General features: G+C 38.1%; 1 protein-coding gene across 4 annotated transcripts in view; it reads left to right on the top strand.

Moving 5' to 3' along the window:
* The window catches only part of GPC5 (glypican 5), an 806,281-nt gene that overhangs the window by 47,576 nt on the left and 733,787 nt on the right, over positions 1-24,918 (top strand). For all 4 annotated transcript variants that reach the window (XM_054839901.1, XM_054839880.1, XM_054839871.1 and 1 more), the window contains one exon: positions 3,735-3,896. In XM_054839901.1, coding sequence (XP_054695876.1) covers positions 3,788-3,896 — 109 coding nt within the window. In that variant the 5' untranslated portion in view covers positions 3,735-3,787. The remainder of the gene's footprint in view (positions 1-3,734; positions 3,897-24,918) is intronic.

The raw sequence follows: 24,918 nt of genomic DNA, 5'->3' as shown, positions 1-24,918 counted from the left end.
GTGCACCACTAATCTCTTCTCTTTCCAGAACCAAAGTTTGCTGAAGCCATCACCACTGCCTTGATTAAAAAGATCTGACTTTTAAACAAGTGTCGTAAGAGCTACAGCTATAGGTTGACAAAAACAAACTTTCATGTAGTTCACGTTCCGGCTTTGCCTGTTTTAAATCCTAGATATGGCCAGCTTTGAGCACAAACATCTGAAGTGGTTGCTTGGGGTCCCGTGACTTGGTCCCGTCCCGCTGCTGCTCCTTCCCCGCTTTTTCCTGAGTTGTAGCTGCACTGCAGCAATTGCTCTCTGCAGAGGAGCCCGTGCCTGGAGCAGCTCGTCTGCATTATGTCACACTCTGGTGTGATGTAGTGGTTTCTACGTCAGCTTTGTTTCATCCTGGGCTGCGATCTGGACTGTTGTAGGGCATGCCATTATTTTGTGAGAAGAAGTGGGATGAGAGGAGAGGAGTCTTCAGTATTTTGGGGGTGGAGTGGTGGTGCCCAGGACTGGGAATGTGGGAATGCTGTGGGAAGGTGGGGATGGTCAGCAGTGCAGGGGGCTCGGTTTGGAGAGCTGGTATGGACTGGGAGGCTGGAGTCGGTGGGGTCAGAGGACTGAAATCTGGCTTGGGGAAACATAGGGCGTGCAGTGGAGAGGGAGGCGAGGGAGGCTGTATATAGGTAGTTACGTGGATTCTGAGGTTGTAGAGCACTGATGAATTGTATTTTTAATACTCATAATAAACATTATTTTAAGATGCTCAATAATGTTGCTTGGAGGCAAGCAACTTTGTTGAAGACTGGCTCTGACACTAAGCACTTTCTTTGGCATGCATAACAAATACCAGAGTAGCTAATAAATAGATAATTTAATAGACCACCTTAATTCTGCAGCTTTATCTTCATTCTTTGGCTGAATTGGAGTATTGGAGGATAGAATATTAAAGTTTTCACACAGCAATAGATTTGTAAAGGCAGCCGGCCAGGAGAAATTACTTAGTTTGTAAATTGTAAAAATGTGAAACTGAAGAACATGGAAATTCTATTTTTAAATAAGTGATGGGGATAAACAGCCTTCAAAACCATCAAGCTGTAGGAGGAAAAAGATACCTTGTAGCAATAGCATAACACTTAAGAAATAAAATTTCTTAATACTCAGAGAAGCTCAGTGATTCATACCTGCATTAGAATAGAGTTTTAACTTTCTCTTGTGATAGTGAAGGTGTTCAGCTTCCTGGACTGTGGCTTGTAGGTGTGCTAATCACTCTGTGTTAAACTGTTACTGGAAACCACTTCAGAGGGATTTACCCAGATATTGCTTGCCTTAGTTCATTTTCACATCCAGAGGTTACATTCTTCCTTTTGCATACTACCATGAAGGCAGTCTCAGATTTGTGAATTCTATATGGTAGTAGGATTTCTTCAAGTATCTACTGCTTTTTCTTTAGCATAATGATATTTACTGCTGCTTATGGCTGTGAAATGGATTTATTTCAAGGCATGCATTTTTTGCCATGGGCAGTAAACTGTTCTTGTGTATATGGAGTCAAACTTTTGTCTTCATAAATGTGGAATTATATCAATTCCTGAGCAGCACTTCTCATCAAAATGAATTAGTTTTGCCTGAAAACTTGTATCATATGACCTAAAGCATGAAGCAGAAAAGATCCTTTAAAAATTAAGAGAAATTCTATACTATTTAATACTGAAGGTTCAAATGTATCCTCCATCACACCTGCTTTTGAATGGAGGGACAAGGAATTGTGAAGATGGAAACCACTGATGCCAGAAGGAAATGTTCAGCAAATCTGAGACCGTATTATCTACAATTACAAAGGGAAATTTGTTCGTCATGGGAATCAAATTACTTCTGTGTAGCATTGTAGAGACGAGTGCTCATCCAGGACTCAGATAAAATCCTTTTTTTTTAATGGTCCATACCATTTACTTATTCATTTTGGTCTCGTGCTTTTCTAAATGTGATTTCTAAGGAATCTTCTGGATCTTTTCTACCTGTCTAAATATGACACAGTGTGTTCCTGCTTCAGAATTGGGATTGCTGTATGTAAATAACATTTTTTCCCATTGTGTAGCTGAAACGAAGTTCCAGGGCCAGGAATCCCTTCATTAAGATTGCTTCAACCAACACATAGACAAAGGGACATAAGTTTGATATAATGAATTTAAACTTTTTGCCATTCTTCCAGAATGCTACAATCCACCCCTCAGTTGCTTTACTTTTCTTTATTAGCTTTCTGGAATAAATTATTTAAAACAGTTTACATAAGATAACTAAGGAAACATTTAGGGTGCAAAATATTTAAGGCCTCCCTTTCCCCATAACTATATTCATGCTACGTTAGAATGATTTATCAAAGAAAAATAGGGAAAAAATAGATTTAAAAGGAATGTTAAATCTTGTGGGTTTAGCAGTAGGGAAATAAAAAGGTTAAGTACAAAGAGGTGCTGTAAAAGTGAGTATAGAGGCAAGGGCAATGTGGATTTGAGTTTTGACTTTCGAATTTCTTACTTTTTTTGTTCTGATCACAATCTTCCCTTTTTACCTGTTATGAAGAAGAGAGTGATGCATATATGCACAACCACAGAATTAGAATTTAGTCTACAGAGCAGATTAAAAAGTTTCTCACTATGTTTGCTAGAAGTCTTGTGATATCAGTCAGTGACACAGTGTATCTGAGAACAGAATTTAGATTGGACTGTTAAATTTATGTAATAAATGTATTAGTGTAATTTAAATTCTCACATCTTTCTTGTTTCATGAAATGTTTGTTTCGTCATTTCAGAAAGCATTATTTAGATACAGTGTAAAAAAGATTTTAAATACCACATGATAACAAGGAAGTGAGTATGGTATTTTCATGCTTGATTATGCTCCGGTTATAAAAATAATATGAATCAGACAGCTGTTATAACAGTGCTGAATTGCCCATCTTGAATTTCAGCGTGCTCAAAATTTGAAAAGGTATTCCTTTCTAGGAACATTTCCTGACCTGTTAGTGAAGTAGTGAATTGGCGTGACAGACGCATGGGAATGTTAGACATTAGAGAAAGATACAGTAAGAGAGATTAGACTGGAACTTAGGACATATGAAAGTTAATATGAAAGTATTCGTTATAAACCTGTCAGGAATGGGCTTTACACTGGTGTGTTTGTAATATTTAGCAGTAGTTACCTCTTTCCAGTTCAAGATTTAGAGGAGAACAAGAGTGCTAGCTACGAGCTGGCCCAGCAGTTCAGTATTCTAGATGATCATAGAATCATAGAATGGTTTGGGTTGGAAGGGACCTCAAAGATCGTCTAGTTCCAACCCCCCTGCCACGGGTCGCAACACCCTCCACTAGACCACGTTGCCCAAAGCCCCATCCAACCTGGCCTTGAACACTTCCAGGGAGGGGCATCTACAATGATGTACAATGCATATTCGATGTATTTTACCAACGTTACTTAGCAATATTCACAGTTGGAATAAGATTACAGTGTCAGGGAAATTATATAATATTACCTTAATTAACTGTAATAAGTGTTCTCTTCCCACAGAATTTTAGTTAGTATCCCCTTCTATTTTTTGTTTAACAAGACCAGATGTCTTTAAAGCTTTGGGTATGTCTTTTATGTGTCTGTACCTGTGTATAATAATAAAAAAAAAAGTAACTGTTTTCTCTGTATTTGTGTAGTGTGTACTTCTGTTTTGTAGTAATCGATGTAATTATCTCTTTCTCTAGGGGTTGATCTCCAGGTTTGTACTTCTAAAAATCCAACATGCTGTACCAAAAAGATGGAAGAAAGATATCAGATGGCAGCAAAGCAAGATATGCAGCAAGTGCTTCAAACATCAAGCGCTACATTAAAATTTTTAATATCTCGTAATGCAGCTGCTTTTCAAGGTAAGGCTTCCTGCTTTTTGTTTCCAAACTTGTTCATACTTTTCTTGATTTTCATCTTAGATTAGTTTATGCATGTAATAAGTTATCTGTTATTTTTTTAGTTTCTCCCTATGCTTTCATGATTTCAAAGAAGGAGTATTAAATCATACAGGTGATTAGAAACTGCATTGCTTTTGGAATTTATAACTTTTAAAAAATTATATTTGAGAAAGAGTAAGAAACTGATTTAGTAAGAAGCTTTGATTTGAATTGTAAACTTGGTGCACCTCTTGAAGTTCTCTATTTGGACAATGCTAAAATGCAAAATTATTGTCTGGAGTGCTACAAAGAGAGATTTTGTTATTCCAGTATTTCCAACCACCATTTTCTCTGGCTTGTTCCAATAGAAATACTTGGACAGTTTGTTTTTGAGGTTCATTTTTGGGATCTAGTTTTGTAAGCTTTTGAGTTTCTAAAAAAATTCTATGAGTTTCTAAAAATAATTTTTAAAAAAATCGGAGGTTGAGTGACAGTTGCTCTGATGCACAATAGGAAGCTATCTGATAAGTTAATAGCTATTTGGGCTGGTGGTGGGATTGCCTTTTATCAATCACCCTGCATACTATTCCGTTTTCTCTGAATTAGTAAGGCATAAGTTAAGGCAGAAATTGGTTAGGTGCTGGGAAGATGTGAGAAATAGTGGTAATATGAGGTTGTATGTGATAGAAAGGGATATAGAGCTCACGTGTTGAGGACAAAGCCCTACAGTCATTTGTCTATGAATGTGTACTTATGGCCTTAATGAGCACTTGATTGGACAGGATGGTAACTTTGTACAGGCGTAGGAAGTTTTCCTTTTGGTGACTCTCTTGTTTTTTAACCCGTGAAGCTAAAATGATTAGCAGAATTGAAACAACTGCCTACAGTCATAAAATGGGCAACAAAGTTGACTCTGGGGTCCTAAAGCCTTCACTTTTTGAAATTTAGGCTGTCTAATGTTAAAAACAAGTTGCAGTCGCCCTGTGCTTCTGGGAGCTTTGCCATTTAGTCTGCCTAACACAGCTGTCAATAGGTGTCATGATCAGGAGATCATTGGTAAAATGTGCAAAGAAATCTCTCCCTCTATCTCTTCTGCCTTTATCCTTCCTTCCAACTTCTGTGTATTAGCTCTCTTTTTTGCACCATAATAGTGTAATATGTTGTATTGCTTTGCTGACCTAGGGCTGTGGACTCTGTAGAGCTCAGTAATCAACTGTCCATTCCTTAAGTGAGGACTATACTCTCTGTCTTGGTGTTTTAACACCTCCTCCTTTCCCCCACCCCCAGGAAAAAAAAAATGCACAAAAACCCCCTTAGGTATCTAGATAACATACTTGTGCAATCCCAAGATTTCTCAGTCTTCACAAGAATGGGATTTAAGGGACATTTAAGTGAAGCTAAGTGAAATCAGGACCCAGAAACTACATTTCTGTTGCTTTTATGTCCTGAGAGGCTCAGTCAGCACGCATGCAGTGTGCATCTCCCCCGTTGGTGAGTTCTCCCTGAAACACAGGGAGGCACACATGCCTTTGCACAAGGTTGTGTTTCCCTTGGGTACAATCTGAGCAGTTATTCAGGATGTGTGTTCTAGGCCCTTCGCAACTTGGAAGGATTCAAATTGTATCACCTACCAGTTCAGGAGGGTGCCCGAAACGCCAATTCAGAGGCTCATGTGGGACACTGGCACTTTGCACTCTCCCAGCAATGCCATTTTACAGGGTAGAAAGGAATTCAAGAAGCACTGACCCAAAGAAAGGACCCTGCCTCTGTAGCCCAGTGATGATATATCCTCCCTATAGAGGAATGGGCTGCTTGAGAATTACAGTTTTAAATTTTTTTTGTGAAACAAGTATGAGCAGTTCTTGTTGCAGGAATGCAAGCCATCCTTCCCAAATATGTACCTGACACTAATTAGTTCTCCCACTGGCTTGCTTTCATCATTTGCTTTTAAACAAATATTTTTCAAAGCATATACTTTAAATTATATATATTTTATATATGTTATACACTTCATATATTCTGAAGTACATGCTGTAGTACTTTTGTCTTTCATTTCTTTTTATGTAAAGAAGTATAATTGAGAGAGAATATTCTGTGGTTTACGGTATTATTTAGATTTAAAACCTTGTTTAACCTTGAAGTAGTTATTTGTGGAAAAACATGCTGTTGAACATACCACTCATTTTTGAAGACTTGCTACCGTTGCTAACTAGAATTCAAGCTAAATGATTTCAGATTCAGAAACCATAAAAAGATGGGGTTTGAACTCTAGGAACATAAGACATTATATCTGGTCTGAATTCAGTTTTGACCCTGCTTTGAGCAGGAGTTTGGTCTGGAGCCCTCCTGAAGGTCCTTTCCAATCTAAGTTACTGTATGACAGCGTGCCTATCCCAGCCTTCACCCCCAAATCTTTCCATTTAGGGGAGGCTGGGCCGTGCAGCTAGAAGTGCAATTACCTCTCCTGCTACTTTGGCCACTGGGCAGGCGTCTCAGCAGTTACGCAGAAAGCGTGGAGGGGATTGCTGGGGGGTGTACAGAGGGGAGCAGGTGTCGTGGACTTTGCCACTGCTGTCACCTGCCTCTTTTCGAAGTCTGTTGAGGATGGATGCCTTGGCCTAGAAGAGGTGGACTGGATGCAAACAGATCAAATAGCTAGTGTTTTCTTGGAGTTGCGTATATATTTGGTAGAAAGAGGTAGGCAGTTAAAATAAGTAATCTGTGTCTGCCTCTGGAGGTCTTCAGAGGTGTGTTTTCTCTCTGTATTAAATGCAATCTAGAGATGCTGAGTATTTCAGGATAAGTAATAAGTACTTTGGTATGACTGACGTTGTTCGTGAAATGAGGCATCTCTGTCTATTAACTATATGTGTGTGCATGTATCTTTACATGAGAGTAAAAATATATATGTATATTAAATGTATATTCTAAAAGACATATCTTTGTTACCTTTTAATGTTTGTTAAAATCCTGTGGTTCTGTATTGTGGTAAGTGCTGCCTGCTGACAGTAACTCTCTACTGACAACTTTAAAATGTTCCAAAAATTCCATGTCTCTCAGGACATGTCAAGCTACATGGTGCAAATTGCACCTTTTGTGTACTGCTTCCTAGCAAGTACCGTTAGAGTTTTTTCCTTACATTTCAGGGTGTTTCAGAGTGTGTATTTTCTTTTTCACTGTGAATCTTGTTTCTTTTTAATACCTTCAAGAAGTGGTGAGAGAACAGAAGGATAGGTGAGAGTGAAATGAACTAAGATATTAATCTGGTAAGTGGGAGATATACTATGGAGAGCAAGAAGTCATTCTTCCCTTGGGAAAGGTGACTAGAGAACATAAGCTGTATGATAATTGTCTTTCAAGACAGTTATTTTGATAGGATAACATTCTTGCACATCTCTGAATTTTTAGTATTTATTATCTTAATAATAACTGAGAAAAAGATTGTGAATGCTGTACAAGGATTGCCATAGCATCTCCATTGTAGTGGAAACCATAAAAACAAATGCTTTTTTAACCTTTTATTTTTTATGCTGTAGACCTACACACACACACTCCTTTTGCACAGTTCTTGGATGTTTTACGAAGTTCACACTGACCCTTGTCTATACCTCCAAACAAAAGAGGAACAAGTGCCATCAGGGTCAATCCTTGTATATATCATAGAACATATAGACATAGAACAAGATAGCAGCTTGTCTGGTTGATTGGGAAATTTAGATATAATGATTAGGTTGTAGAGTCTAAAAGCAAATGGACTTTTCTTTGTGCTGCTATATTTGGCAACTCTGGTACTGTATAATTGATTTAAAAATATGGAACTGTGAATCATTTACGAATGTGGCATCCTGTCACCAAAACAGTGGACTTGGCAAGTATGCTTGTGTAAGAAAGAGGTAATAAACTGCATTCTTCAATATAGCATTTCCTGACACTTTTACTGCTATGCAGGAAAACTCTAATGCCTTTCTGATGTAAGTTCTGGAGTACATTGAATCAGGTTTTCATGATGCAGTTTCATGTTCTTCTGTGAAATTATTGCTATGCAACAGATGAATGCCTACTTTAACCTAGACCAGAATTAAGTGAAGTCAAACTTATATCGTATTGTTTGAGGTCACAGTGCAATTACTACCTTTAAATACGATAAAGTTGTAGTCAGTAGCTAAAATAAATTGTGTGAACTAGAAAATGTGTTGAAATCTTCTGAGCTGCTTTCTCTGGTAGCAAGCTAAGCCATAAGAAATAATGGAATATCTGTTCATTCTTCTAAAACTAAATCTACCCTGGCACTGATTCAATTGTTTTCCATTTGTGGAGTTTTCTGAATAGTGATTTGAAGATCAGAAAACTTTTTCAGCAAGAGCTACTGTATCTCACGTACGGTTTCAAATGAACATTGCCCTCTTGATAATTTGCAATGCGAAGAGCTACTTTAAAGTTCCAACATTTTCCTCTTTCTCTGCTCCGTAATCCTTTATATATTAAGTGTGATATAAATAAGCTAAAATCCAAATATCTGTCAATCCCAGCTTCTATTAATTGAATGAAACTGAATGATTCTATTAAGTTGAAAAAGTGGACAAGATAAAGAGACCTGATTGTCCCTCTGTTCTTGTACTGAGGGACATTTCAAAAATGTCTGTGGTTCACCAGAGTTAACGCTCCTCATTCTGTGTTGCTCTGCAAACCTTCCCCACAGCTACAGTCATGTTCTCCTGTAGGCTGAGGAAGTAGGGCATTTTCATAACTCAGGAAAATGATTATACCCACTGGTTGGTCTAAGGAGCAAAGCTGTTATACAAACCTTATTAGCTTCAGAAATCATCTATTTAGATGGTATTTTGATTCCTTTATAATACAAAAGCAGGATAAACAGTATTCTAGTATAACTTAGAATTGGACTCGGTATGTCTGTATATACATAAAACACAGCATTAAGGGGCTGTTGTAAGTGCAGAAATCTGGAGATTTAGATTAATACTTAAAATATCATTATTAATCTTGAGTTACATTTCTGTATTGCAAGTAAGTCTTTTATCATTCTAGAGGGATTTACTTCCATTGTATCTCATTCTTATCTTTTAGATACTTATTTGCATACATGTATGCTGTGCTATGGCCATTCCTGGGGTATATATACACAGGGATTTAATGGGCTTCTGTAATAACAGTTTTCACCACATCAGTCTTTTCTTAAATTGTGCTTTTTTAGTGTGTGTTTGTGCTCATGGGTTCTTGTCTCAGCCTATGTTTATTTACCATCACTTAATTTTATTTCTCCTAGTTGCAGTAATACCTGAGTTACAATTATGCTGATGTAGGTACACTGTTCAGACTCACATACTCTGTGAATATTAAGATTTTTTCATAATCATATTTTTGTTAATATCCTGCTAATTACTATTTTGGTTTATGTCTGTGTAATACAGTGATCAGTGTAGAAGTATGATAATTTAGAATTTTTATACCCTATGTAGCACTCATACATTAGAAGAAAACTGTGAAGTACAAGTTTAAAGCATCATTCCTTTGTGAGCAGTGGCTATAGAAAGTTTGTATTTTAACAGAACTGTGGATGCCTGCTTCCTGCTTATTCTGAGAATTTTGGGAAGCTGATTGCTGGCAAAATGTAGGAGTTTGAAAGAAGACTGAACTCTGACAGAACAAAGCAGTACAAAATTGGTTTCAAATGAATGTTTAGTGTTGTTTCAAAGATAGCATTTTCTATAACTTTTTAGATTTCCAAGATTTCCAAGTACATGTGGAAACATTTTCACTTACTATTTTTATTCTCTCTGGTAAGAAAATGAAAAAAAACAAACCCAACATGTCAGCAAATCAAGTCTTGTTGAAAGACAGAACTCAAAATAATCCTGAGCAGTTGTATACAAAGTCTGAGAAGCATGTTGTTCAGTAGGAACAAATGCAAGGGTGCTACGTGTAATTGGGGAGAAACAGTGGAAGACATAACAGGATGGGGGATAGCTTGCAGTGGGTCTGTTCTGGGAGTAATGATGGATCAAAAGCTGACAGAAGTCAGCAGTTTCATGCTGTTGTGACACAGGCAACTATCATTGTAGGATTCTTAGAAAGACAGCAGAGATTTGTGAACTGAAACTTTCCCGGTTTGCACTGTTAAAGTGGAGAACCATGTTCGGTTTGGGTAGTTTACATGAAGACAGGCATGGACCAATTAGAAAAAAGAGAGCAAAAATATGTTCTGAAAGCTAAACATTTAACTTAAAAAAAAAAGGACAATCCTAGTTCCTTTAAAATGAGAAACCTAGGGAAGAATTATACTATTTCTTCAAAAACATAGCGAGAACTGCATAGAAGAAAGTAGTTATCTCTACCGTGTCATCTAGTAGATAAAACCCAATGGTTTCATACTGTAGCTAAGAAAATATAGGCTCAATATGAGGAAATATTTTCCAATGACATTACAATGCTTTTGATTAAACTTTCGGGGGGTCTCCATGTCCACAGGTCTTAAAACAAGCTGGACAAGAAAACAGCTGCCAAGAATTATGTTGTAGATATGACTGATTCTGCTCTGGGGCCAGGGATTAGACTAGACAGCTCAACAGACTTTTCTCAGCCTTACAACAAGTTTAAAATGTGTTTTACAAAGAAAGGTTAAAGGAATTGAATGTTTTAACTAGTTTTAAGCTTAATCTATGAGTGCTATGCTCTAACAAAAAAGGTTTTTTCATTAATTTCTCTCCAAGCAGATAACACAGTTCTCTACTATAACATAACAGGATGGAGTGCTTCAATCATAAAGATGCTTGCAGATTGGGTTTAAATTTAGAATACTATATTGCAGTATCAAAAGAACATGAATTTGTTTCAAAACTTTGTACACAATTTTTTTTCCATTATTTATTATTCTTACAATGGAACTGTTGTGTATAGAGCTACTAAATCTGTACACTGACACTTGAATAGACACTTAGTAATTATGCTGTTATGAACTACGTATTCCACACAGGAAATTCAAGGAATTTTGCAGTTTTTACAATATAGACAATCTTATTTTTACCTTTTTTTTTTTTTTCCAAATTGCATCTGTTTAGGAGAAATGGAATCATGTACTGCATTTTCAAAGGCTTTGTGAGAGGTAAAAGTAAACTAAAATTGACTGGGTTTAGTTGGAATTTTTAAAGATAGGTATGTTTACATCTAAAGTGGGTAAATCTGGTTGCATTTTAAGTGACCTTTTAAATTAGAAAACCATCTTGTCAAAACAGCAAAAAGGAAAAGTGAGGGAGGGTAGAATTGCATGGAATTGGAATTAATCAAATAAACATTAAAATACATTATTACAAAATTTAACAAACCAAATACTGACTTTTCCTGTAAATAACTACACCTGTACTTTAAAAAGTAGGTGATGTGTAATAAAGAGAGAATTAAACTAGGAAATCTGCAAAAAGAGAACTGTACAGCAAACATACACCTGGGAGGTAAATTTTGCTCCTGTGGAGAAAAAGATCCGACGTTATTGCCAGCCACCTTAGGGCATGTCAGACATCACTAGAGAGCTATGGTTAGACAGCTGAACCGAGCTCGGTGTCACCCTTGACTATAATGAAAGCGTGGACACTTAGTTAAATTTCAAATATTTAGATACCTACACAGAGGTGTCTGCAGCTGTGCCCCAGTGTGTATATTATACACACCAAAGTAACAGCCCTCAGAACTTCCCTACTCTCTGGAACCTTACAGCCACCCTCTCTAATGTAGCTCAAGGGCGTGAGTAAGGTCTGGGAACACAAGCAGGTTATTGAGCAATAAGCTAATATTTGAGTTTCCAACTTATCAGCTACTTGGAGGTGATTGCTTTTATCCTGAAGTAAATGAAAGCTGGCTTACTGCTCGGAGCAAACTGCTTCCCTCCTACCAGAGAGGTAGAAACGTGCAAGTAGATTCTGTGCAAGGAATGTGAAGTCTATTGTTCATCCCTTTGCTTATCGTGTGGCAGTTTGCTTACATGCAAAATTGGAAGTGATTATCTACTTTTCTTTCTGTTCTTTTTTCTGGAATGAAGCACAAAAGGTATGTCTGTGTCATGTGATGAAGTAGGTGGCATAGTGATTTTAACAGTGGTAATTAAACAAACTGTTACTAATATTAAACAGGTCATCAGCAGGTGTAGGTAACTGTACTTCGAATCTTAAAAGAGCCATTGATACAAGTAGTGGCAATTTTTAATAAATCTGCAAATCTCAGCTTGCATTAAGGGCTTGAATTTAGGTTTGTGCAGACTAGAAGAGTGCCATGATAGAGATCTGCAGATTCTGGGGTTTCAGAAGAGAACATTAATATTCACTATTCAAGTGCATTTAAAATGCATATACATAGCAGGTCACAATACAGAATGCTACAGATTTACAGTAGATCAGCTGCACAGCTGTTCAGCACATGTAGAGTAGCCATTTATGTAGGATTTTTGGATAGCGTTTGAAAATACAGCAGATCATTGAGAGTTGGCTGTTTTCTAGGTTATATATTTTGCAGTGTATAACCCTTAGACTTCCCTGTTGCAGCTGTTCTGGTCTGTATAACTACTTAATATTCATTGGGACAGAAGCAAAGTGAAAAATTAGCTCTGTAGTTCAGTGGTTAGGGGACTCATCTGCAACAAAGGAAGGTTGCATGCTGCTGCTCCAGTGACTATTTTTAATTGTTTGTATAATCTATAAATATAGTCTGTGCTGGCATAGTTTCACCTGAGGCCTGAATCGCTGTAGAACAAGTGTTTTTCAAGGCACGTATGAGATCTAGGCTGCATATACTTTCAGTTGTCCGTATCTCATCAATTTTATTGTCCTTTTCAATGGATCCTGTATGGTCACCAGGACTTTAAAGAGAAGAAATTATGTTCTGAATGGGAGCCAAGTAATTAAATTCTTTTAAAGAATGAAGAGAGATGCATCTAAATTCCAATGGATTCTCCTCTCCACTACCATCACTGTGATAGCCATGGGCTGGCTCCTTGTTTAGGGTGAGATAAACTTCTGCGAAGTATAGCATAGATGTTCTGCAGGATCAGGCTTATTATGTGGCTGGGAAAATTTCTTTCAAATCAAATTAATGTGTTATTTTTATACTGGTGTATAGCATGTCTTTGTTCTGTTCTTGTGTAAAATGCATTATATATGTGTAAAATATTTATTTATTGTTAGATATCTGAAAAAATAAATATTTGAAGTATTCCTTATGTTGTACCTACAAGGTCTTCGTAATTTGTAAGATGGGATAATGTAGTTATAATTTACAAGGTTTGTAGATGTACAGAATGGGGATAGAAATTTTAAGTTACAGCATGGCTTTGCATTGTGCTTCCATTATGTCATGGCAATTTTAAACGTAAGTAGTTTGTAAGCTAATTTTCTTGCTTTGGCCTAACACAGTTTTAACCTCATGTTATTTTAAACAAATTGCTGGTAATGTAAAATATCTGATTATCACCAATGAGTATTTAGTTTTGTCCCTCCTGATATGTTACTTAAAAGCTGCAAGCAAGAATCCTGTAAGCAAAGTAAGGCCTAGTTCAACCATATTAAAATTCTATTTACATTTTAATTTGCTTTCTGCTGTGTGACTGTGTTATACTGAAGCTATTACCTGGCTCAGTGGTCCCCACAGACAATTTCCCTTTCTCATTCTGATTTTATTGTAAATGATTGTGAGCATAGTAGAGGAAACTGCAAATTCAATTTTGATCAGTCCCATGAGGGACTTGATTCTTCAAGACTTACTCTTGTTGTTTTAAAAATAAATTGAAGTAGCCATCTAATTTAAGGGTTTCCTTCAGAGTAGAGGATTAAAATCTGTAATTTCTTTTATGCAAGGGCTTTTTTTTTATTGTGTTATTAGGGAGAAGCTAATATTTAAGGAAATTTTGTAGCGATTACCCCCTTGGGAAAGGTTTAGTTCTTCATTTAATATTTCCATTTTATATTTAATGGTTCGTTAAGCTGGCTTTATTTCTTTCTTTTGCACCTGGTGATCATAAACCTGCTGTTTTCTTTTAAAGATAATGTTTTCTTGAGTATTTATTATAATTTAAGATATAAATATAGCCCTTCTTGCACTCACTGCACTTAGTCCTTACTGTGAAACAGATTAATGAGCCCTTTGGTTTAAAGAACTTTAATTTGGCTTCCTCTTTCTGTGCTGTGTTTCTGTGAGATAAAAAAGCCAAGAACGTGGAAGATGAAACAGTGCGAAGTTAGAAAGGGACCACAAGGAGAAGAGAAGGTAACTGTGTAAGAACAAAAAGGTTAGTGATATAGTGCAGCGTGACCCTCCCAGAGGCAAAGGTGTTAACAGTAAATCCTTAGAATGAAATTCAGGGCTTGATTCAGCTGGATAACAGGTGTCTGTTCAGCGCTGTCTGTCTGTCATGGGGTGTCCTGTCTGTCCCCCAGGCCTACCTCTGCAGAGAGGTGCTGGTCCTGTTCGTCCTCTTTCATATCTGCTGATCCCCTGGAGCATGTCCTGAATAACCTCAGGAAAAGCAAATGACACAATATTTTGGGCGAGAGATTCAAGTTCAGTCTTTCAGACTGTAGATGTCCATATCTAGTGTCTACTTGTGAGGTAGGGACATTTGGTCCCATAATGGTCAAAGGACATAACATCAAATATGGCTATTTTAAATGGAATTAGGCGGCTCCAATGATTACACCTACATTGACAGTGTACAGTTTTTACTTACATAAACTGTATATAATGTATATTTATATTTTAAAAGTAAGGGACTAAGTTATATTAAAGCCTTAGACAATGTCACCATTCCAGAACAGTCACTGGAGCCTGAGGGTGACAAGGAAAAAAAAAATACAATTCAAATTGCTGCTTTTCAGGAACATCACACTTTTTGAATTAAATAGAGAGCAGGTGAGGTAGCAGGGGGGGGGGAAAAATCATGATCATAGATTTGTTCTTGCTTCTAACTACATATTTGCTTCCCTAGCTGAAACAGTTCTTTGATACCCAGCTTCCCTCCTTGCAGTTGCTGTTGTACCTAATGCGACTGGAACCAGAGCATGCTGCCAAGCAGGTTTGGGAAGATGCACCCAGGCTCGAACATTTTACATCTTCTTAAAACTCAGCTCCTCTTATAAAACTGATCAAAAGCACTTACACTAGTGGCATAAATTATTAAAAATATCCATGTCAATTAAAGATCTTCAGAAAGATCTATATCCAAACATCAGCTTATGTCTTTGCACTGATCAAGGCAATCAACTAGGGAATGGATTAAAAAAACAAATAAACCAGAAGAGTATAAATCCTGAAGAGCCAAACTTTAGAAAAGTAATGAGAGAAGTATGGAATTAGGATGTTATGAAGAAAGAAGGAGAAGAGAGAAAGGGGGAAATAGTTGTCATCTTTTTAATTTCTTCTTTTCTATAGAACTTTACACACTCAGTTCCCTCACCTGCGCAGTGTACAACCATAACCAACAGTCCTTTCTTGAGGAGATTACAACCTAAAATGACTCTATGTATCAGAAAGGAAGGGGGAAGTCAAAGAGAGTATTAAGAATTCACTGTAACCAATTAATCAGCTGGTTCTTGTAGAGAATCCAGAAAGCTTATTTTCTGCTCTTCAAATGAGGACACTACTACTTACATAATGTGAAGAGAAGAAAATCTGATTGTGTTTTAGAGACTTCTCTCTTCTCTGCATCATCTAGCTTTAGATTTCAAACATGTTATGGCTAGAAGCTCTAAGGAATAGTTCCCTAACTTGGTCCATTTACATGTGAGTATCTTCTGTAATACTGAAAGATGGCCAACCGTAGCATCTTCTCACTGTGTATATTGAGAATTCAGAACAAGTGATATTTTTTTGACTTATCATTTGAAAATGTTAAATCTCATACAGTGTTAGAACAGCATTACATTTTCCTGAAAAGTTAAAATGAAAATTCTTAAGACCAAGAAAAGTCTATTTGATGTTCTAGTAAAATGAAGCAAGAAAAACATTCTAAATAGAACACGTCAAGTTCAATTCAAAGTATAAGTAGTTTCTCAGAAAGAAAGCCGCTAATCTGCTTCCGTTCCCATAATAATGTAGAAAAAATTAAAAATGGTTACCCTGATTCAAAACTTCAGAGCTTGTACAAATCCTGGGAAAAAACCATGCTGTTTTGCTCTACAGAGCTACATCTAGATTTTCCATTACTTTAAACTTCAGAAATCATCACTATGTATTTAATATGGAAATGCAGCATTAGTGGCATTCTTTTGCTATCACTTTGTATCCGCTTGCACAGTTACTCAGTTATCTGAAGGACTCACAGAATCACACATTAGTAGGGGTTGGAAGAGACCTCTAAAGATCATCTAGTCCAACCCCCATGTTAAAGCAGGATCACCCAGAGCAGGTTGCACAGGATTGTGTCCAGGCGGGTTTGAATATCTCCACAGAAGGAGACTCCGCAACTTCTCTGGGCAGCCTGTTCAAGTGCTCTGTCACCCTCAGAGTGAAGAAGTTTTTCCTCATAATGAGAAGGAACTTCCTGTGTTCCAGTTTGTGTCCATTGCCCCTTGTCCTGTTGCAGGGCACCATAGAGAAGAGTCTTGTCCCATCCTCTTGACATCCACCCTATGACTCAACATATGAATCCAGTCGATGTGAGCTATTAAGTAAATCTACATTGGTAAATGCATCTTCTAAGCAGGGTGATCTCTGGCCATGAGGATGTACCCAGCTTGGTTGAGGTGGCTTGCATATGCAATATCCAGGCATCCAGCAGTATCTAGGCTAGGGCTTGCACAGTAGACGAACCACATCCACGTGCATAGAATTGAGCCGTACCATTTGCTGCACTTGTGCTCTGTAATGTGAATATTTTAACAGGTTTTCTTTTGTGACGTCTGAAATAATGGTGGTAACCCATCAGAGTAGTGGTTTTAGAACATGGCATCAAATGTATGTGTTGCATGCTCTCGGGTGTGGTGTTGGGGTAGATGGTTGTGCTGGAGTGGCAAAGGCTGCTGGAGGAGTGATGATGAACTGTACAGGCTGGAGGGAGCCAAACTCTTCTATACTGCTTTTTAGTCCCAGGTCCCTGGAGCGAAGTGGGGTTTTGTTTCAGTGGGCACAAGTCGGATCATGTCAATCTTAGGAGCAAACTGGCATTTAGAAAATACAGGTGATCAGGGTAGATAGGAATGAACCAGAGAGCTGACTTGCTTGGCCTTGTATGTGTAGCTATGCTCTGATTACTCTTCCAGGAAATTATTGACAGTCCATCAACAAAGGTATTTAGTAGACAAGATAAAAGACAAAAGAGAAAATTCTTGTATGACTGAATAACTAGGGGGGAAAAATCCAAACAAAAACCCCAAGCTAATAAAAGAGGATGGGAAGAAATGGTTGATTCTTACAATGGAGGGAGGTCACCAGTGGGGTTCTTCAAGGATGTGTGCTGTTCAACGTATAGCAAAAAAACCAATATCTGGAAGAAGGAACAAAAAGTAAAGTGATGCTCATGATCATAAGTTATACAGGTTAATATAGGAGAGAGCCAAATACAAAAAAAATCACAGAAGTGCTTTATGAGGCTGAGTAAACAGGAATTAAAATGGCAAATGAAATCCAGTATAATTACATGTCAAGTGATATACGTGGGGAAAATAAATCCTGCTTCATGTATAAAATTGTAGTCTCTGAGTTGACCAGTAATAAGATCTTGTGATTGCGATAGGTAATTCTGTGAAAAATGCAGCTTGATGCTCTGTAGCAGTTAAAAAAATAAATAGCATATTAGGAACTGTTAGAAAAGGAACAGATAGCAAAGAAAGTACCATTATATGTTGTTAAATAAATCCATGTTTCCCTGCATTTTGAATACTGTGTGCAGTAGCCTTGTCATTGAAACTCTCTGACTTCTAAACAGAAAAATCCCTCAACGTCATCTGTCAGGAAAGTTACAGTTATCATTTATCCTTTCTTGGGGAAGAATGAGAGGTTTGATGACTTCTCAGAGTTGCTTCAATCTATATTTTGTTCTAGGATTTTATTTTTATAGCTTATCAGTAGCTACAATATTCTGGGTACTAAAAAGATCTTCGATAACTGAAGCTGTAGCAACAGCCAGTGCTTGGGAGCTCAGCCAGGTAGACTCAGATGAGAAATAAGCCATAAATTTTAGTGGTCGAGGTGATTAGCCACTGGAACACGCTACCTATGGTAAGGATAGAATATCAACCCCATCTCAAGTTCTTCAGGTTTAGCATCAGCTTTTGAAGATGTGCTGTAATCAAATGCCAGCCACTGCCCTATTTTGTAAAGAAATACTTTGCAGGCCCGAGGTGTATTACAGCAGCCAAATCCTACGATCCTACTCTACTCTTAAAAATGGTGAGTGTGAACGTATGAAGGCATTCACTGTAGTACAGTCTGGCACTGGAATGGTTCCTTGAAAGATGAATAATGTCAGTTTAATCAGAAAACTGAGTGCAGTCTACCTCACACACATTCCCCCCACCCCCCGTTTTATTCCTCATGCAGAGGGTTGATGGAAGACCAGTGAGTTATCCAAGTTCTCCAAGCAGTTTTGCAACTAAGTGAGGTTGAGTGTGATATGCGTACCATGAATTTCTTCTCAAGTATAAATGTCACATCAAGTGTTTATGGTTTTGGATTCTTTTTGCATGCTTTATACATTTTTAAGGACCTTTGGACCCATGCATTTTTGTATCCTTAGTGAATCCTTTCTGTATTGCTAGGCTTAAGGGTATCAAGTCATGTTACACATTTAAGTCTTGAAGTCACTTTCACTTACTTCTTTCAACATCACAGACCTATGCACCACTGACATTATTGTTCTGTGCTGTCCATTTTTGTATTATTGTTTGTTAAGGCTTTTTTAAAAAACAGATAATGGCCAAAATTTCTTCCATTTCTCTTTGCATTCTTCACTACAATTCATACTGTCAAATTGAATTTGGCTCCAGCTTCTGAGAAAGTAATATTTAGAGCCTGAGATCCATCAATGGGACTTCAAACCACCAAGTTTTACAACAAAATAGGACTTTAAAGATTTTGGCCAACATTTTATTTTTTGGTCACAAATGGAGAAAGGTTGCGCACGACAACTACTTTTAGCAGGCTAAAACTTAACGTGACTTATAAGTTACTTACATATGAAGTGAAACTAGGTTATTTTTGTATGTGATTCTGTAGTGAACGTTGTTTTGAACTGTTGTTTGTTTTCGCTTTCCACTTTATCTTTTGTGATTCATGACTCTGTTACAATGGTAAGTGTATAGGATTGAGAGCATGCCTAGCGGAAGGAGATAAACAAATGTTAGAATGACAGAATGTGATTTTTATTTTGCAAATTCTAATTTTTGTTGGATTTTATTAGATAAAATAGGTTAGGCAAAGGTTTATAGATAGAGATAATTTCTCGTATGATCTGTATTGAGTGGATAAACTTTAAACCATATTTTTTGAGCTCTAAAAAATATATTACCTCTGTCTACAAGTCAGCGTACTTTAGACATACGAAAATTAATCCAAAGAGAAAATTCTTGTACTCAATACTGTCTCAATAAGTTATACTTCAGGAGTTTTTGGAAGAGTGTTTTGCTTTGTCCACTCCCAGATCTGTTTCCAACACTGGTATTTAGCTGTCCTGTGAAGACCAAGGCCTGTTCTAATCTAGTTGTTGTTATTAACCTAGTGTTGTTATGCCTTTGAGAACCTTTGAGAAATGCATTAAGTGAAAGGACTGGTATTTTTACTTGTGATTTAATTTTTTGTCTTGTTGCTGTGATAAGTTTTCAAAAATTAGGTGTAGTAGCTGCTTCTCAGTATTTACTTGGTGAGAGCACAATGGTAGAAATCTTCCTTGTAGCTTTAATTATGTTACTTTTATGCAAACACATACTTTGTCCCTTTCCATTCAGAGAGGGAAAAGGTGCCTACCTAGAAATGGGCAGTAGGGGGACTTGGACTCTGTGCTCTGCACTATTTATGTATTTTATTTTAAACAGCCAGTGGAATCAAAGCAACAGTAGAAACCGGAATGGTTCCAACACTGACATAGCATCCTTGCTCGGTGTCTTGGAAGCAGGGACTAAACCAGTAGGTCTTTCTGCCCTTATCTGAGTTTTTGATGATTAAGCTAGAGCTAGGTTGTTTCTGCCGGCTCTTCTTCCCACCCTGAGACTCTTACATCCCAGACCAGAGGGTGGCTGGTCGAGCTTTCACAGGAGTAGTGGAAGGTGTTTTCTCCCACACTGCTTGATAACCACAAGGAGAAGCCCCATCTAGCTTTTTCCAGATTGAAAGAAGAGAATTTGTGTTTCCAGACTGAATCCAACCTAGTGTTTGGATTCAAATTTATCAGTGTACATACATTAGTGGTTTCATCCATCTATCTATTTGTCTATTATAAGCTTGATACAACACCAGAGTTTTTTAAGTAAGTTTTAAGTAGTTTGATTGGAAACCTGATAATTATTCTTTTAAAATTATACCATATCAGAAAAATAGTTATCTTTCAGTAAGTGCTAGACTGGACCACAGTGTTCAATCCTTAGTAATACCACAGATTTCCTACATGAACTGAGAAGTCATTTAGTCACTCTGGGGGAATACAGTCTGTGTAAGGCCTACCTAAACTTTGAGTTAAGCAACTAAAAATGTAGCTGGATTCTGGACAGTGATACAGACCAATGGCTTTTCAACACTACCTCAATATGTAGGTGCCTAAATTGAATAGGTAATTCTGTTGTTGGATGTATTTCTGCTTAGAGAGAAGAAAGTAAAGCTGAGTTGTTAGAATATAGGACAGGAGAACTCAGAAAGTCTGCTCTGTAGTCTTGTGTGGGTGCATTAACAATTTAGGTTGAATTAAGAGAGCTTTTTTGAAGGGATTCTCCCAACTGTCCTCGCAGACTCTGCTTTGGTTTGCATCACTCAGCAGCTGCACAGTTCATAAGCTCAACTCCTAACAGATGGATCTAAACTGAAAGATGCCTTTCAGGATTACATCTAATTTTCTCTAGCTGCTAGTGGGCATGGGATCTGGAACTAGATTTTTTCTGAAATAAAGTCTTCCAAAATTCAAGCAGTGTGAACACTGGATCATCTGCACCAACTGTTTCACTCTGTAAATCCATTCCTATTACACCACAGGGCTTGCCAATGTATGTAGCCTATCTGATCTTGAGTAGAGTAGGCCTATCCAGCAAGGAATTGGCCATCCTTATTACCATTTTTGGAAGCAAGATTATTTAGCATTTCTGGGGATCAAATTCTTAAAGATTTCTCATATTAATTCATCAAAACACCTTTACGACTGATGATATCTGCCTTTATGTTCATGTGTATTATATCATGATAGTAAGATGGCAGAAGGCCATTTAAAACTTCTGGTACTTCAGAGAGCTTTAAAGCAGATTAAGCAGTTCATGTGTTTTGCAGTGACCCTTTCACAATAATAAATTTTGTGCATTATGGAAATGTAATAATCTCTTTGGGTAAAATATTTGCTACTCAAATAATAGAGAAAAATACATTATATTTAAATGAGAATTATTTAATGAGAAGGATGTATATTCCAGCAGGAATGTGGTGAGGTAAATAGTTTTCCAAAACTACTTTTGCACATAATCTTTAAAATTTAATAACTGCTAGTGGCCAGGATGCTGATTTAAAATCTTCTCCTTTTCACAAATTAGCATAGTATCTTGTAATAATAACAGTGTTACATGAAGGGGTAAGACCCTGGAGGGAAGAAAGCAAGCCAGCCCAAGAAAGCTGGTTGATACTCAAGGATCAGCTCCTCCCAGCTCAGGAGCAGTTCATCCCAAGAAGCAGGAAGTCAGGCAAAAATGGCAGGAGGCCTATGTGTGTGAACAAGGAATTTCTGGTAAAGTTCAAAACCACCAAGGAAGTATACAGAGAGTGGAAGCAAGAATGAGTAACCTGGGAAGAATACAGAGAAGCTGGTAAGCATGGGCTGGATGAGCAGCCAGTGGGGCGGATTGAAAACTGGTTGGACATCTGGGCGCAGAGGGTGGTCATCAGTGGTATGAAGTCTGCTTGGAGGCCCGTAACTAGCGGTGTACCCTAGGGGTCAATACTGAGTCCAGTCCTGCTCGATACCTTCATTAATGATCTGGATGATGGTGCAAAGTTTACCCTTACCAGTTTTGCTGATGACACAAAAATCGAGAGGGACCTAGGCAGGCTGGAGAGATGGGTTGATGGGAACCTCATGAAGTTCAACAGAGGCAAATGCCAAGTCTGCACCTGGGGAAGAGTTATCCCATGTACTGGGACATGCTGGAGGCCGACCAGCTGGAAATCAGCTTTGCAGAAAAGGAGCTGGGGGTCTTGGTGGATACCGAGTTGAACATGAGCCAACAATGAGCCCTTGTGGCAAAGACCACCAGCAGTCTCCTGGGCTACATTAGGAGGAGTGTTGCCGGCAGGTCGAGGGAGGTGATCATTCCCCTCTACTCAGCACTCATGAACCTGGAGATGTATCTAGTTCTGGGCTCCCCAGTACCAGAGGGAGACAGAGCTACTGGAGAAAGCCCAGTGAAGGGCAAATGGACTGGAGCATCTCTTCTATGAGGAAAGTCTGAGAGATCCAGGACTGTTTAGCCTAGATTTAGCCATAGCTAATGTTGCTGTGGTTTTTTATGCTTTTAAGGGTTCAGAACTGGAGGAGGTGAATCTTTCCATAACTTCTTCGGTGATTGCACAAAATCTCACTGTGCTAGCATACCTAAACATAGGGATGGGGTTCAGATGATGCAGTAAAGGTCTCTTATGTAACTCTCCCTCTGTAACCCCCTCAGTTACCTCCTCTGCTGCTCACGGTTCGGCAGGCTGCGTGCCAGTGACTGCCTGCTACGGTGCAGCTGTGCGTAGTCTTGGCTTTGACTTCTGAGGAGGTTCCCTGTACTGGCAGCCACTGCCATCGCTTTCCTGGCTCCAGCAGTCCCCTGCACAGTTCATTTCCATCATTAACTGCTAAATCCGTGCCGGCATGCCACGATGCCAGGGCTCCTGATCTCTAGTGCTCCATAAGCATTCATGAAATAGAAAACGAGTCACAGGCCTGTTGTGCGCTGCTAAGATTGCAAGCCCAGCAGGCAACTTCTTGTCCTGTCTGGTGTCTCCTAACCCAGCTGAGATAGACCCACTGTGTGAACTCCTCGGTAGGTCGTAAGTTGCTTCATCCTGCATTACATAGTTTGGGTCCAAAAGGGACAGAAACCCCTTAGCTAGGGTTCCCTTCAGAATAGATATGCCTTTTAAACATAATGAAGAGGCTGGAGGGGATTTATTTATTTATTTAGATGCTGGAGAAGCATGTCTCTTTCAAGCACTATAATAGTTGGACTGGTGAAGCACAGCCAGACATACACAAGTTGGTCCATCTTTACAGTTGAGCCATCTTATTGTAGACTTTAGCAATGGAGGATTTGCAAAAGCTAGCTGTTCAGCTTGGAATGGATTTTAATGGTAACTGAAGTTACTGTCTCCATTGAAAAAGAAAGAGAGTCAGAACTTGACTGTAGTAGTGCTGGAAGAGTCAATTACCCTATTGGATCGCCTTTTGAGTGCAGATTTTTTCTTAGCATGATGCTGTATGTGCAAGACTCCTTAAGAAGAAACTGGTCCACACACTAACTCTTCAGAGCAGACCCACGACTAAGTATGGGTTGTGCTTAGCATAGCATAAAACAAAGGAATTTTGTAAAAGGAAATTCGTGGGAGAATGTAAGTATCATAAGCTTCAGAAACCACAGGGCAGACAGCCATAGCAGCCGTCATTTTGGGAAAACACAGCTGTGACTGGTTTATTATATGAAAGGTGTTAAGAACAGGCCTGTGAGGCCTACAGGTAGGTAGATACATGACAAGGAAGGTTAATGTATGAGAAGGAGGTGGTGATGATCATAGGAGCTGTAAGATGTCTTCAAGGGAAACAGAGCACTTATTCCTTAATTTGAGATTCGGAAAAAATATTTTTTTTTTTAGATCTTTTAATCTTTATACTTTAATCTTTTTTTTTTTTTTGCTTTTCTTCTGAGTGATGTGTATGAAGAGTTAATCTAGTTTTGTTGGTTTCAATAAATCTTCAAGAAAACAGACAATGTTTTAGGTGTTAGATATTTTAACAGCATGGAGATCCTCATCTATTCTATTGCTGCTTTTTTTCTGTCTATGTACAGCGTGGATACCATGTTCTTCCTTGCCTGAGGAGGCCACAGACAACTGGCTTGGCTAAGGACAAAGCCAGAGCCCTGCAAATAGGAGAGCTTGAACAAGCAGCTAAAAAGTGGTTGAAAGGCTTGTTGCTAAGCTGGAGGGAGAAATGCGTTCTTCAGGGAAGAAGATTAAACTTCATTCCCAAATATTGTCTTCAGAAGCTCCGGCATATCTAACTTCAGGACAATGCCGCAGTATGTGTAGAGGCCTTTTGTTTTAATAGTTTTCCTTTGTTTCTATGGATAAGGTTTTTTTAAAAAAAGAGATTGTGGTCTGTCTGCATCATCTTTACACCAGTTTCAGAAAATAAATCTATTGCAAAGATAAACTCTGTTATATTGTCAAGGAAACACAGGTGGTAGTCACTCTCAGGTTAGAGAGAATCCTTGATAACCTTTGATAAATGTGCTGAGTTTCTCAGCAGAAAAAAATTGGGAGGACCAAAGACATATCCAGTCACAAAAAGGTGACAGTTCATAGCCAGCTCACAGAGCATGAGGAGTCCTAGTTCTTTTTTTACTTGCTTTCAATTTTTTGTATCAGTTGTACTTCTTTAAGTTGAATACTTCATTCTCTTGCTCATGCATGTACATTTCCTATCTGATTTATGTGGTGTCCCCCTTATGATCATAACTTTCTTTTCTATATTTATTTTTATTTTGGTTATTTTTAGTTAATACTTTCATTTGAGTGAGCTTAAAATCAGTAGCATTGAAAGCAAAGCTGTTCTGTTCCTGTG

Source organism: Grus americana, chromosome 1 (assembly GCF_028858705.1).
Source record: "Grus americana isolate bGruAme1 chromosome 1, bGruAme1.mat, whole genome shotgun sequence".
Lineage (NCBI taxonomy): Eukaryota > Metazoa > Chordata > Aves > Gruiformes > Gruidae > Grus > Grus americana.
Note: the sequence above shows the minus strand (reverse complement) of the source record. Positions and strands in the feature narration are given on the sequence as shown.